We start from the raw sequence: 14,588 nt of genomic DNA, 5'->3' as shown, positions 1-14,588 counted from the left end.
GAGCCCATGCTCCACAACAAGAGAAGCCACCGCAATGAGAAGCCCGTGCACCACAACAAAGAGTAGCCCCCACTCGCAGCAACTAGAGAAAGCCTGTGCACAGCAACGAAGACTCAACACAACCAAAAATAAATTAATTAATTAAAACAGAAAATTAATTTAAAAAAAGACAAAGAAATTATACATTTTAGGAAGAACTCCTACCACAAAATGTATATACCTTTAATGGAGAGCTTAAAATTTATACAGCTTAAACTTCCCTTATGTAAGTTTACCTACCTGCAATTTTCAATATCTCAACAATGCTGGACAACTGAATTTTATTCTTAGAAAAGCATGAGTTTCTTACCTAATATAATTACAGAATAAATTTACATAAAGAAGTGATGTCACCTGAACTTAAATGCCTCTACTATGTTTCTGTAGAGTGTTATACGTAAAACAACACTGTTTTCCTAGGTTTCATGTAGGATTCACTCTATCTAATCAGAAATGATTTAAAAGCACTTTTCTTACTGGGTTAGTGGCATTCTGTTTCCAAAGGTGCAGTGCCCCGTGGAAAGCATGAGCAATGATCATGGAGCCATCTTCACTGAACTGGCAATCATAAAATCCCAGGGTATTGCCACCTACTTCTCCTACTCGAACCTATTCAACAATAGATAGAAAACAATTCAGAACCAATTTCTCACAACAGAAATCACTCATTCCAGAGATTATGTTCTCACTTATTTAACGTACACAAAGAGCAAATATTTGCAGCTCTAGGAATACGGACTTGGGATTTATTGTCTAATAAACCCAGTTTTCTGTTCCTTAAGTATTCACATTTTACCTGTTCTAGCCAAACGCCTGACTCTTCATCTGGAGCCCAAAGAATCATGGTTTTATCCATTGAGGCAGACAACAATCTCATTGGCTGTTGCAGAACACCATCTAAAGAAAAAAAAACAAACAACTAGTGCCTTTAGGTGATCAACAAGCATCCTGTTTGTAGATTACCAGAAAAACACAACAGGGGTACTATAAGAACATTCACTGTTGCATTGCAATAGCAAAACATTGGAAACAACACAAAAGTCTATCAGTAGAAGACCAGATAAACAAGTTGTGGTAATATTTAGACAATGAGATATTATACTGCAATAAAAATAAGTAAATTAGAGTTACATGAATCCAAACCACATTAAGCTAAAAAGACAGGTCGTAAGAGGACAAAGGCATATTGATATCAAGTTTTAATAGGTGTAAAACAATACTATTTATGGTTACATAAATGTGCAGTAAAAGTATAAAAACACGCATGGGAATAATATACACTGAATTCAGCCTCAAGGGAAGGATGAAGGGGAAAAGGTTCAGGAAAAACTATACAGGGATTCCCCAGTATCTATGATAACCTAATTTATCTTTTTTTAACTGCAGCAAATATGGCATAATATAATAAAAGCTGGATGGTGTTACCTGAGCATTAATTATTGCTATCTATTGTTGTCTTGGGGAAGGGGCTGGGGAAGAACATGAGGCTGCTGCCGTGCGCACCTCTACACCCCAGCATCAGTCATCACTCCATAAACAGAAGTTAAGGGCAAAAGAAAGAGTGGGAAGTCTTTACTTTTTCATAAATGATGTATCTTGGTATTACCAACTTTGTATTTCCAAGGGTAAAGGTTCCAGTGAAGCTGGCTTGAAAGTTAACTTCTCTTAAATCCCATAAGAACTAGGTAAAAACTTTAAAGAAAAAAAGTTAAAAGGCATATGGCAGTTATGGCATCACGGCAGGAAGCATACTTTTCCCTCTTAGAAATACAATTTTCAATAGAATTGAGTGTCTAGCAGAACAGGGCTGCAGTATTACACTTTGCCAACTTGAAACTGTCTTATAGTTGATATTTCTAATTACACTCAAAAAATATCCTCTACTTCACTTGCTCAGCTTAAAATTCTGTGAGATTGTACTGAAATGACAGCTTTGTGCATGTTTTTCTTCCTACCTTTGTAAAATGAAGGCTGCCAATGAACTGCATTTACCCAGTTTTCATGACCAGCCAGCACAGTCTCCAGAGTAACTGCAAATGCTATTTTAATACCTGCAACAACAAAAAAAGGATTCTTTCCACAAAGCTCTTCTAAAAATAACATTTTCAAAACCAGCTCGGTTGTACAATTACGTCCAAAGAAAAAAAATGAGAACAGAACATGATTTATTTTCAACAAAAAGCATTCATTCTAAATTTCATTAACTTTACCCACTGTTCATAACGACAGGAGAAAGAAGTTCTAAAGATATATAAATTTTTTTTACATTTTCACTACTTAGTCATAATAAAAATTAAGGAATATGTTCTATTTTAAATTTTCAGGGATACTCTTACACTGCAATTAAAAAACAAAAACAGGGAATTCCGTGGTGGTCCAGTCAGTGGGACTCCGCACTTTCACTGCCAAGGGCCCGGGTTCAGTTCCTGGTCGGGGAGCTAAGATCCTGCAAGCCACACAGTGCGGCCAAAAAAACAAAAAAGACTCAAAAAAAGCAAAAACAGACATGCCAGCCTCCTTGCTATCCTCACTCATTTTGTGTAATAGTCTAAAGTACCATTAAAAAAAAAAACTAAGATAAATGCAGAAATAAAGGAAGTCAAATCAGTACTGTGATCTTTCAAACAAAATAATGAATGAAAATATCACAAAAATGTTCATATTTGGAAATAGCTACTCACAATATGCTGGTTATAGTATTTCTTGGTTCTCTCCAGAAATCTGTTACCAAATCTCAACTCCAATGGGCTTTACAACCAAGAAGAGTAATGACAAAGAAGAGTATTCCTGGATGAAGTGTTTACTGAGGACTTATTTTATAATTTAGATACACATCCAAAAATATCTCCTTCAAATACAACATTCCAACAGGATCTACCATGGAGGATTATTGCTCTGATGCCAGACAGTAAGAAAATCAGAATTATATATACTACTCAAATATAGGGATTTAGTTGTCTCTGATGAATATCCTCCAAAAAAGGTATGAATAATTCACATTAACCCTTTAGATCTTCCTATGCTAAAACTGCAAATTAAGTAATATTTTACAAACTAATTTATTGAGAAAATAACATTATTTTCAGCAATTAAAAAAAATCTCATTAACATGGTTTAGAAAGAAAATAAGTTTCATATATGAAAAATGACTTACCCTCACATAAAAATAAAAAAGGAAAAATGCATATATCAGTTTCAGCTAGGGAACTGATACTTCTGAAAACCTAACCTTCAGGATTCCCTGGTGGCGCAGTGGTTGAGAGTCTGCCTGCCAATGGAGGGGACACAGGTTTGTGCCCCGGTCCGGGAAGATCCCACATGCCGCGGAGCGGCTGGGCCCGTTGAGCCATGGCCGCTGAGCCTGCACGTCCGGAGCCTGTGCTCCGCAACGGGAGAGGCCACAACAGAGGCCCGTGTATCACAAAAACAAAAAAACAAAAAAAAAACCCTAACCTTCACATATGTGTGTAGTGAAACATAAGTAAATCAGCTAGGAAACCTGAGTATTGTTAAATCAAATATTTTCATTATTACTCACTTTCACTTTCTATAGTAAAAGTATTTTCTTTCAGTCTTATATTATCATCTTCCTGAGTTTCTAAAAATGTCGATTTTATATACAGCCTCCATATGCGTATCAGGCAATCTTGTGAACAGCTTGCTAGGAAAAGATCTCTACCTAATTAAAAAAACAAATTTTATTACTTTTAAAACATTCTATTCTTAAGTTTAAGAGTTTTTCTTCTACAATATACACATTTCTAGATCTCCTGAAAAAATTAGACTTTGCTTCCTTATACTTCATTCATTTGACCTATATTCATTTTCAATAACACTGACAAATATAGACAATGCTAATAAATGGTTATAATATGTGGTATTCCTATACAATCTATTAATTTCTACAAAGAACTTCTCAAGAATGTCTGCATGTGTAACAACTAGTGCCCTCTTATAAATATCAACTTGTTTCATCCTCTACCAACCCAACTAATAGTTAATACAAGGGATAAGTAGCCTCTTTTCTAATCGGGCCAAGAGGAAAATGTTACATACAAAGAAATTTTTAATTAAAACATACACGGGGACTTCCTTGGTGGTGCAGTGGTTAAGACTCCACACTCCCAATGCAGGGGGCCCGGGTTCAATCCCTTCTCAGGGAACTACATCCCACATGCATGCCGCAACTAAGGAGCCGGCAAGCCACAACTAAGGAGCCCACCTGCTGCAACTAAGACCCGGCACCACCAAATAAATAAATAAATAAATATTAAAAAAAAAAAAAAAAGAGGCTGCTCTGAAATTACCCATACTTGTCCCCATTATATGTACTTTAGCAAAATTTCATACTGACCAAAGGCTGCCCATTCCACGCCTCTTATCCAATCCTCATGTCCAGATAGAAAAAGCACTTTCTGAAACTAGTAAGATAACAAAAATCATAGGACTTGATGCAAGAATTTAATATTTTCATGTGTATCAGTGACTTAATTTGGTCCCAGCCAGTCTGACTGCATTGCTTTTTTTTTTTTTTTTAACTGGGAACACTATCTGATCAGACATCAGATAGAGCTCTCATTTAGGAATGAGAAATCTCATAATCGTCCAAATTTAACTGAGCAATCCTGAGCAGATAATATCTGTAGTTCTCAAATACACTAAACATTCACAAAGTAAAATGACATATGCTGTGGACACAATATAGAAAAAAGCTGGGTGGTTGAACATTCACAGTCATTTTTAACTTTCTTATAAAATGCAAAGAAACAAATACCTCTGTTATTAACTAAACGAGCCTAGAGTTAACCAACCCTCTTTCTGAAACTTCCCTCTAGTTTAACCACTCAAAGAATAGGTAAAGCTCAGAAGGACAAATAACCACTGCTAGGGAAGACAAAACACTACTCCAGCATCTTCCTTCTCTTCTTCCCCACCTAACGACCTGTTTCCCCCAACAACTCTGGACCTGGTAGCCAAAGCAGCAGCAGTATACCTGGTGTTCAAAGAGTGAAAAACTGTTTAATGGAAGACTACCAGAAAAGATTCTCCTATTGGATTATTTAGATTGGAACATCCCCAAAATCCTATAATCTAGAAATAATCTGTATTAAGATACGTAATTAAGCAGAACATAGTTCTAGCCTCTTAAGAAACATCATTAATTACCTGATCATTCTGTTGAACAAATAAGTGAATTTTGCAGTCATCATCGCCACATGCTAATATTGGTACTGGTGGGGGGAAAAGAGGCATTGCTGTAAGTATTCCATCGTATGTTATGACCATCACCTATGCTGGATCCTAAGCTCTAGGTAAAGAATCCTGACTCCTGCTTCCCACACCACTGAACAAGTAAATTGAAAGTGCTCAATAAACGTCTTTAGGAATAAAATGAATATTCTAAAATGTTCCATTAAATGGTTACTCGGCAAAGAATGACTATTAACTGAAAATCCTTTCCTTTATTCTGTGTTATTTATGATAGAAGGAGCAGTAAAAAGAGAAGCTCGAGAGCAAGCTGGGAGCATTTAACTATATCAGCCAGAAGACTAACAGGAAACGTTGTTAGCCCAAGTGAATAATAAAATTTCCGGGAGAGCTACTATGAGCCCAGCATCAGGGCTACTGCACAAAGATTTAAGGGTATGTTTGTTACTTTGAGGACCCTACATTTTGAGAATTTGATAGTAAAACAAAATCCATGAAGTAATTAAAGAACAAAATAAAAGAGCATATAATTAACTATGTGGATAAAAAGTTATGAAAGGTGTGACTGTAAAATTAGTTTTCTTTAAATCAACGTAAAAAAAAAAAAAGCCAAAAACTCCACTCACTTGGCCTCAACATAGATGCAAAGAAATCAAATTCTATGTAATGAAACCAGAATGTGCGTAGTTCCTCCTCCTGGGGAGCTCTCGCACAAAGTGGAACGTCACATGAGACCACAGAGTCGCAGCTCCTGCTGCAAAGGGCAAAAGAGCCTGGAGGCTTCCAGGCCTGGCCTCTCCCCACCAGGTCTGTCCTCCAGGTAACTGAGGAGGCACAAGACTGTCTGACTTGCATTGGTCATCATCTTTGTGGAGGATAATCAAAGATAGGTACAGATGGGTTTCACAGCAAAAGGGGAATTTTTTCTTTGGAGATTTTAAGTGGTCTTAGGCAAACTGTCATTACGCAGGGTGCTGTCATTATGAAAGATGCTGTCATTATGCAGGTACAGGGGCTGTCACCTTGAGAGAAATACTCATATGATCCATGTTCAGTACTTTTCTCAACTTATCCCAGACCTTCACCTTCTATAGAGCTAGGTAATTTCCCAAATTACATCTATATACATCGACAGTATATTTGATAAATAGCAGTACCAATCTTGAGTACATACTGAGTCACTTAAATTTTTAACTGCTACTAAAGTTTCTAATAGCCACCCCCCTTAACCCCCTTTGACCTTATGCTTTATACACAGGTCATTTGAATACTGAGAACAAAAGTATGTTATCCATGTCTCAACTTGTTTCCTGAAAACATTTAGACACAAAATTGAGATCCAGTATGTTTTTTAGGTTCTGGTTGTATGGGGATATAAAAATACATTCCTCTTTCAATATACACTTAGCAGGATACTCACCATCAGTATTAGGCAAAAAAGACAAGCAGAGAGCCAGAGTGAATCCATTTCCAAAGTCCAAGGTCTGAAGGCATGTCACTAAGAAATAATAAAACACATCACGAACAACTAACTCTGAGTGTATCCAACCTTAGAGGTTGAATAGCATCATCAGATGTCAGCAGGGAGATGAGAGAAGTCAGTCCTGAGCCCCCAGGGATGATGGGAATTTAAATGGCCAATTTCTAACAAGGTTACAGAGAAAAAAAAGACTTATATGAAAAGACTTTGAAGGAATTTACATTATCAAACAGTTTGGTAAAGAGGAATTATGGAAAAGTCAAAAGAAACAAACATGTAGATTAGAATTCTAATATTTTTAAAACAGCTTGAAAGACTGAAAAATTACATGAATGCTCTTCTAAGTTGCCCTTCATATGATAATTACTTAATTTCATTTGTTTGGATCACAATGTCTCTAAACTTACCTTCAGAACCCTGTTTAGACCAGATTCGAATAGTAGAATCAGAAGCTGCAGACACTATCAGTGTATGCAATGCAACATCCGATGCCCTCCTCTGGTAAACAGCATGCACTGCATAAACAGGTCCTTCATGACCGTGGAGGTGGACTGCTTTTAAAAGCTGAATCACACAGAATAACAAAAGCATTATGATAAAAAAGGAATTATCAGTTTCACCTGCATTTAACTAGAATCAGAGGATTAAAGGTACTGTTAAAATGCCTGATCCAGAAATAAGTCCTCTCAACTGAGAAGAATGTAAACGTTTGAGAATCCTGCCTGATCATATTAACTATACACAAAATGTGCACACCCTTTGACACAGCACTCTCACATCTGAGAATCTACTCTGAGAGAGCAGTACTAGTTTAACAAGTAATAAAAGACAAATGCAGAAGGACATTCATCACACACCCTTTAGGAAAACTTCAACCAACCTCTAAGTATTAATAGGAAACTGATTAAATAATTGTAGACATATTCTAAGCCAACAAAAAGGATAATGCATGCTTATTACAATGGAAAGACATGCATGACTGTGACATTTTTGAAGAATATAGGCCAGCTTTGTGGACTGTCCCTCCTCTTGGATTAGTCTGATATTTCCTCATGCAGACTCAGGTTTTTTTTTTTTTTCTTGCGTTATGCGGGCCTCTCACTGCCGCGGCCTCTCCCATCCGCGGAGCACAGGCTCCGGACGCGCAGGCCCAGCGGCCATGGCTCACGGGCCCAGCCGCTCCGCGGCACGCGGGATCCTCCCGAAACGGGGCACGAACCCGCGCCTCCTGCATCGGCAGGCGGACTCCCAAGCACTGCGCCACCAGGGAAGCCCAGGGTGTACATTTTGACATCACCACTACATAAACGCATCACATCAGGAGGCACACAATGTCAGTTTGTCTCACTTTTAGTAAAATTAACCCTGATATTTTAGTAGAGGTAGTATCTGCCATGCTTTTTCACTGTGAAATTAATTTTTTTTTTGGTGGTAATATGTGAGATTATACTTTGGGACTGAGTAAATACTCTATTTTCCATCAAACTTTTACCAAGTATTTTTAGCATCCACTCATAATACTTACCTGTATCAAGCAGAGTTACAAAATGGAAAAATGACAAAAAGAACTGGGAAATCCCATCTGTTTATCAAGTCTTCTAGCTTGCCATGCAAGATTATTCCCTGCAGCATCATTTCTATTTTGGATCTACTTTTTTAGAGTTCCAAATATGTGAGATTCTACCACTTCCTTTGAGAGGTACCTTTTGTAAACTGTTGTCTGCTGAAACAGAGGTGTCTCTTAAATGTCTCCTCAATTATTTTCCCAATTAGTTAAGCAGAACTCTGCCACTCAAGAAGGTAACTGATAGTTACATATAAGGGGGTCTGTACACTAACTTCCTGTAATTAACCTTTGGCTTCTTTGAAAAAAACACTTTTTAAAACTCAAGTACAATAAAGTCACTTTCATGTATAATTATACACACATAACCAGAGATCTAGAACAATGTTCATTAGAATGTTAACTGTTGAAATTTTGTATCTTTTTCCTTCTACCTATTTTTCTGTATTTAAACTTTACATGAGTCTGTATCATTACCCCTGAAACATTAAATCTATGAAAAACTCACTTCACATCCTTTTTTTTCTGTTTTATTTACTTTTTTAAAAATTGAAGTATAGTTGATTTACAATGTTGCATTGTGTTAGTTTATGGTGTAGTTATATATATATATATATATATATATATATATACACACACACACACAACGTATTCTTTTTCATTATGGTTTATTACAGGATATTGAATACAGTTCCCTGCGCTATGCAGTAGGACGTTGTTGTTTATCATTTTATACATAGTAGTTTGTATCTGCTAATCCCAAACTCCTAATTTATCCCCACTCCCACCCCCTTTCCCCTTTAGTAACCATAAGTTTGTTTTCTATGTCACTTCACATCTTTTAAGCAGGGTTGTATTTCAACCATTAGAGAATCTTAAAAGCTCAAACAAAACGAATCTCTCAAGTTCACCAGCTCTTAAAAAAACGATGCCCACTGTTCAGAGACTCAAATCTCTCATTATACCAGCTTAGAATTATTTCCTTTTATCAGAAGTCAAGATGTAGTGAACACCTGTGTGCATGGACATGCATACCAGAAGGAAGCTTTAAGCCTCTAAGGTTATAATATGTGACTTCTTCCCCCAAATCCTCTTATTCCCTTCATCCCTCTTTTATGCCTTGCATCCTCCTCCCTGTTTGGCCTCACATTCTACTTTCCCGTCCGCCTCTAAGTTCGCTGTCTGCCATCAGATACTCAGCCTGCAATCCTCTCTACTGACAGAAGCGTAGAGCAGCACTGAGGAAAGAGTCTTGCAAATTTCAACTCAAGGTCTCAAAAATGAGTGCTCAAATGGCTCTCTCTGGATTCCTCTGCCAAGGTAAATCCAGACAGGAGCTGCTTTGCTACACAACCATTAGAACTCTCATTCAAGTCTAAGTGACCCCCACAATCCCCTCCTCCACACCTGCCCCTGTCTCTGGCTGGCAATACAAGTAACATGTTAACAACTGAATTCCACATCTTCCCTCTAACTTGCCTGTTTTGCTTTGTAGAAATATCTTTCTTCCAGAGCCCTGAGCCGGAATCCCACTCTTTTTGATTTCTCACTCCTCTACCCAATAGCTCCCTACTCCTTCGACAACTATCTAGTCAATGCCAAAATCATTTTCCTTCAAAAATATATCCCATATCTCTTCCTTCACATTTTTTTCCTATCCTAATTTGGCACACTCCTGTCATTCATCTTCTTTGGTATTCATACTCCACTGGTTAGAAATCCTCAATGACTTCCAAATGCCTGCCAATAAAAAACAAACTCTTGAAGCAAGTATTCAAATTCTCACGAGATCTTCTCCTTCTCTACTTCTCTAATATTAGAGCCCATAAGTGTTATCTAGAAACATTTCCAAAACTATGTTCCTCAAAGTTACAAGGGATACTAAAAGATCTGAAGAAAAAAAAAAAAATCAGACTTGAAGTAAGTTTAGGAAATATTAGTCAAACAAAGATAAGCAGGATTTTCCATATCAGAACTTTTCAGGGTGTTCACTATGCTCACAGGCATTGTGATTCTCTAAGAGAAGTATATGATATGCATTGTTTCCCAAACTTGACTGGCCACAATCAATAACTGAGAGATGAATAATTCTCTGAACAAGCTCTGGAAAGCCCTGCCCTTAAAACATCTTAGGCTTTGGTTAACACTGGATACTTCTGAGCAAATGGTCTCCTTTCTTACCTGCACTTTGATTCATATATTTTCCCTACCTGGAACCCTCACCACTTTAATGTTTCCTAAGGAAATCATCTCACACTATCAGACTTAACCCAAAGGCCGCCTCTTGAATCTCCAGTGAACTTCCACGGCAGCATGGTTGTGGTACAGCAAGTGAAATCACCCACCCAGAGCCACCTTTGTACTTCAGTTATTCAAGCGCATTTTGCCTTCAAAACTATGTACATGATTCATGAATAGGATTCTGCCTCATCTACTACACCTTCCGCATGGCAGATGTTCAAACATATGATGCACTAACTTTACATTTTTAATCTTTGCTTGTGACTAGAAACAACCTGAATGTCTATCAGTAGAGGTCCATACACATCCAGTATTGCATATTATAACATCACTCAGAATTATGTAAATCTATACCCACGTGATAACTGCTGTCCTACGCAGAGCAGTATTAATTTTTGCTACCAATGAAAACAAGACAAACATACCCTGTAAGAGCAGTCTGAAAATTATTCCAAATGATAAGAAATTCACATAAATGACTGACAGCATATGAATACAGAAGCAGATTACAGGGAAGGGTACAAGGCCTGTGAAGTATGGAATATACAGGATCTGGATTACTGACAAGCAAGAATGAGGAAACTTCATAAAGGAAGAACACAGGAGAAATGAGGGAAAAGACTGAAAATAAAAGTAGATATAACAGTCATTTCTTATAACCATAAACATGTCTACCCACCTGATTATTCTCTATTTCCCAGTGAATCACTTGATTATCAGATCCTCCAGAAACTAATTCAGTAGAAGGAGCTGAAAAAAAATCATACCTCAGTAAACATTTTAATTCTTTTCCAGCTATTTTGAAAAATTTCAAAGCTATAGAAAAGATAAAAGAAAACTCATATACCTTTACCTAGCTTCACCAACTGTTTAGATTTTGCCATATCTGCTCAATTATCTTGCTCTATGTACACACACACAACCTTTTTTGTTTTTGACAAACGATTTAAAAATAAGTTGGAGGGACTTCCCTGGTGGTGCAGTGGTTAAGAATCTGCCTGCCAATGCAGGGGTATGTGGGTTCGAGTCCTGGTCCAGGAAGATCCCACATGCCACAGAGCAACTAAGCCGGTGCACCACATCCACTGAACTTGTGCTCTAGAGCCTGCGAGCCACAACTACTGAGCCCACGTGCCTCAGCTACTGAGCCTGCGTGCCACACTACTGGAGCCTGCGTGCCACACTACTGAAGCCTGCCTGCCACAGCTACTGAAGCCCGCGCACCTGGAGCCCATGCTCCACAACAAGAGAAGCCACCACGATGAGAAGCCCATGCACTGCAACAAAGAGTAGCCCCCGCTCGCCGCAACTAGAGGAAGCCCGCGTGCAGCAACCAAGACCCAACGCAGCCAAAAATAAATAGGTAAAATAAATTTACAAACAAACAAACAAACAAAAATAAGTTGGAGACATGATGACTTCTGATCCTTAAATATTTTACCATTTTTCCCAAGAACTGGAACATTCTCCTGTATTACCACAATACAATTATCACATGCAACAATTTTAACAGTATTACATACAGTATTACATACAGTATTACATACAGTATTACATACAGTATTGTTATGTAATACATAATCCATATTAAAATTTCCGCAAATTGTCCCAGTAATGTCTTTTATAACTATTTTTTAAGTTAGAATCTAAGGACCACACATTGCACATTTGGTTGTCACATCTTTTTAGTCTCCTTTAATCTTGAATAGTTTCCCAGTTCCCTCCTTTTTTCTGACAATGAGAGTCCAGGCCAGTTGTTTTGCAGAATGTCCCTCAATCTGGATATGTCTGGTTGTTTCCTCATAAGATTCAGGCTAAACACTTCTGGCAGAAATAACACATATGAGACATTACAGTCAGCTGCTGCTATCAAGTAGTACATGACATATTTTTGAGATCAGACACATTTCAAAATACCTCTTTTAAACATTTACAACTTTTAGTTGAAGACAGAGGAAAAAGGGAGTAAGAACCATAAAAGGGGAAAATAATCTAACATAATTTTGGTTTGGATTTTGCATCCATTTGCTTCTTCTGGCTTATGTCTAGATAGTTAGGTTAAGAAGCTGGGGGACTGTCTAAGGAACATTACATTTATACTCAGAAGTCCCAGGTTCACGTCCTAACCCTGCTGCCAGCCAGCTGTGATCTTGGACTTTAATTTCCTCATGTGTCACAGAAATTAAGCCATTTACCTAACTACATAATTTTGATAATTACTATAAGGTACATGAAGGTAATGTGTTAAAAATCAAACACTTTAAAAATATGAAATGGTATTATTAGAATTTTATATGTCACTGATACCTGGGTTAGAAAGAATACATGAGTTAATCTGACAGTGGAGCCAAATCTGAGAAAACCAATCATAATAGAGATTACAGTGATACACAAGCAGTTCATTTTATGTAACCTCACTTTTAACGGGAAAATAAAACATACAAGCCCAAATTAATATTTTATAACAAATCCCTATACTGAGATTCAAGTAGTCTTTGATGTTATTTGGTGGCAATTAATATAATTACAATTGTGTTTTAGTATCTGCACTAACAGCCACTCTTTCTAAGATTTAATGGTTTTTACTGACCTACTGCAACTAATCCTGCATCACCAACCGAGGTAAGTAGTTTATTAAACATTTTATTTAATGTCACAGATAAAAATCATAGCCAAGTTGCACTAATTCAGGAAATTCTGCACTTGTGCCTAGCTCAGAATGCTCTCAATACATATTTAATAAACGGAATAATAAATAAAATTAATTGAGAATCCATAAGAATACTACTGGAGGTATATTTAAGACATCTGAGGAAATTCCATAGGATTTTAGAAGCCCACCTAAAAGCATTCTTTTTTTTTTTTTTTTTTTAATAATACACAATGTATTTATTTATTTATGGCTGTGTTGGGTCTTCATTTCTGTGCATGGGCTTTCTCTAGTTGTGGCAAGTGGGGGTCACTCTTCATCGCGGTAAAAGCATTCTTAATTAAAAATTCTGGAGCTATGGCATCTTAGAGATGGAAGAGACCTGGAGATAATCTAGTCCAGCAATTCTCAGACTTTTTTTTTTTTTTTTTTTTTTTGCGGTACGCGGGCCTCTCACTGCCATGGCCACTCCCGTCGCGGAGCACAGGCTCCAGACGCACAGGCCCAGCGGCCATGGCTCACGGGCCCAGGCGCTCCGCGGCACGTGGGATCCTCCCGGACCGGGGCACGAACCCACGTCCCCCGCATCGGCAGGCGGACTCCCAAACACTGCGCCACCAGGGAAGCCCTCTCAGACTTTTTGATATCAGGATTCATTTATACTCTTAAAATTTTTTCAGGACCCCAAAGACCTTTTGTTTATATAGGCTATATGTACCAATATTAACCACATTAGAAATTAAAACTGAGAAATATAAAAAATACTTGTTTATTAGTTTACTTAAAAATAACAATGAGGGGCCTCCCTGGTGGCGCAGTGGTTGAGAGTCCGCCTGCCGATGCAGGGGATACGGGGTCGTGCCCCGGTCTGGGAGGATCCCGCATGCCGTGGAGCGGCTGGGGCCCGTGGGCCATGGCCGCTGGGCTTGTGTGTCCAGAGCCCGTGCTCCGTGGCGGGAGAGGCCACAGCAATGAGAGGCCCGCATACCGCAAAAAAAACCAAAAATAGTATATAAAAAAATAATCTTTTTTTCAAAAAGGAAACCTTTTTTATTACATCTTCTGACTTCGTGGGTCAGGAATTTGGGCAGGGCTCAGATGGGTGATTCTTATGCTCCACATGGTGTCAACTGGGGTCCGTCACTAAGTACTTTTCACCTGTTCTGTAAGGTCCAAGATGGCTTCAATGACATGTCTGGTTTTTGGCAGAGGCAGATGGAAGGCTAGGAAAAAAAAAAAAAAGAACCCCATAAATAACATTTTTATGGGGGGACCCTTGTATTTTCCAAAACAAAAAATTAATAAGAAAGGCACTGTTTTATATTTCAGCAAATCTCTTTAACGTTTGACTTTATTAGAATACAGCTGGATTTTCATATCTGCTTCTGTATTTAATCTGTTGCAAT

General features: G+C 37.9%; 1 protein-coding gene across 6 annotated transcripts in view; it reads right to left on the bottom strand.

Annotated features, from left to right (window-relative positions):
• ELP2 (elongator acetyltransferase complex subunit 2) overlaps nucleotides 1-14,588 on the bottom strand; it is a 52,365-nt gene that overhangs the window by 26,413 nt on the left and 11,364 nt on the right. Inside the window, exons 3-12 of one of the 6 annotated variants that reach the window (XM_007455206.1) lie at nucleotides 11,212-11,282; nucleotides 7,135-7,291; nucleotides 6,668-6,745; nucleotides 5,874-6,071; nucleotides 5,206-5,270; nucleotides 4,394-4,460; nucleotides 3,578-3,718; nucleotides 1,995-2,090; nucleotides 836-936; nucleotides 517-648 (exon numbers count right to left, since the gene is read on the bottom strand). In XM_007455206.1, coding sequence (XP_007455268.1) covers nucleotides 517-648; nucleotides 836-936; nucleotides 1,995-2,090; nucleotides 3,578-3,718; nucleotides 4,394-4,460; nucleotides 5,206-5,270; nucleotides 5,874-6,071; nucleotides 6,668-6,745; nucleotides 7,135-7,291; nucleotides 11,212-11,282 — 1,106 coding nt within the window. The remainder of the gene's footprint in view (nucleotides 1-516; nucleotides 649-835; nucleotides 937-1,994; nucleotides 2,091-3,577; nucleotides 3,719-4,393; nucleotides 4,461-5,205; nucleotides 5,271-5,873; nucleotides 6,072-6,667; nucleotides 6,746-7,134; nucleotides 7,292-11,211; nucleotides 11,283-14,588) is intronic. The other 5 variants (XM_007455207.1, XM_007455209.1, XM_007455208.1 and 2 more) reach the window with 5 other exon arrangements.

Source organism: Lipotes vexillifer, unplaced genomic scaffold, assembly GCF_000442215.2.
Source record: "Lipotes vexillifer unplaced genomic scaffold, Lipotes_vexillifer_v1.1 scaffold90, whole genome shotgun sequence".
Taxonomy (NCBI): Eukaryota; Metazoa; Chordata; class Mammalia; order Artiodactyla; family Lipotidae; genus Lipotes; species Lipotes vexillifer.
Note: the sequence above shows the minus strand (reverse complement) of the source record. Positions and strands in the feature narration are given on the sequence as shown.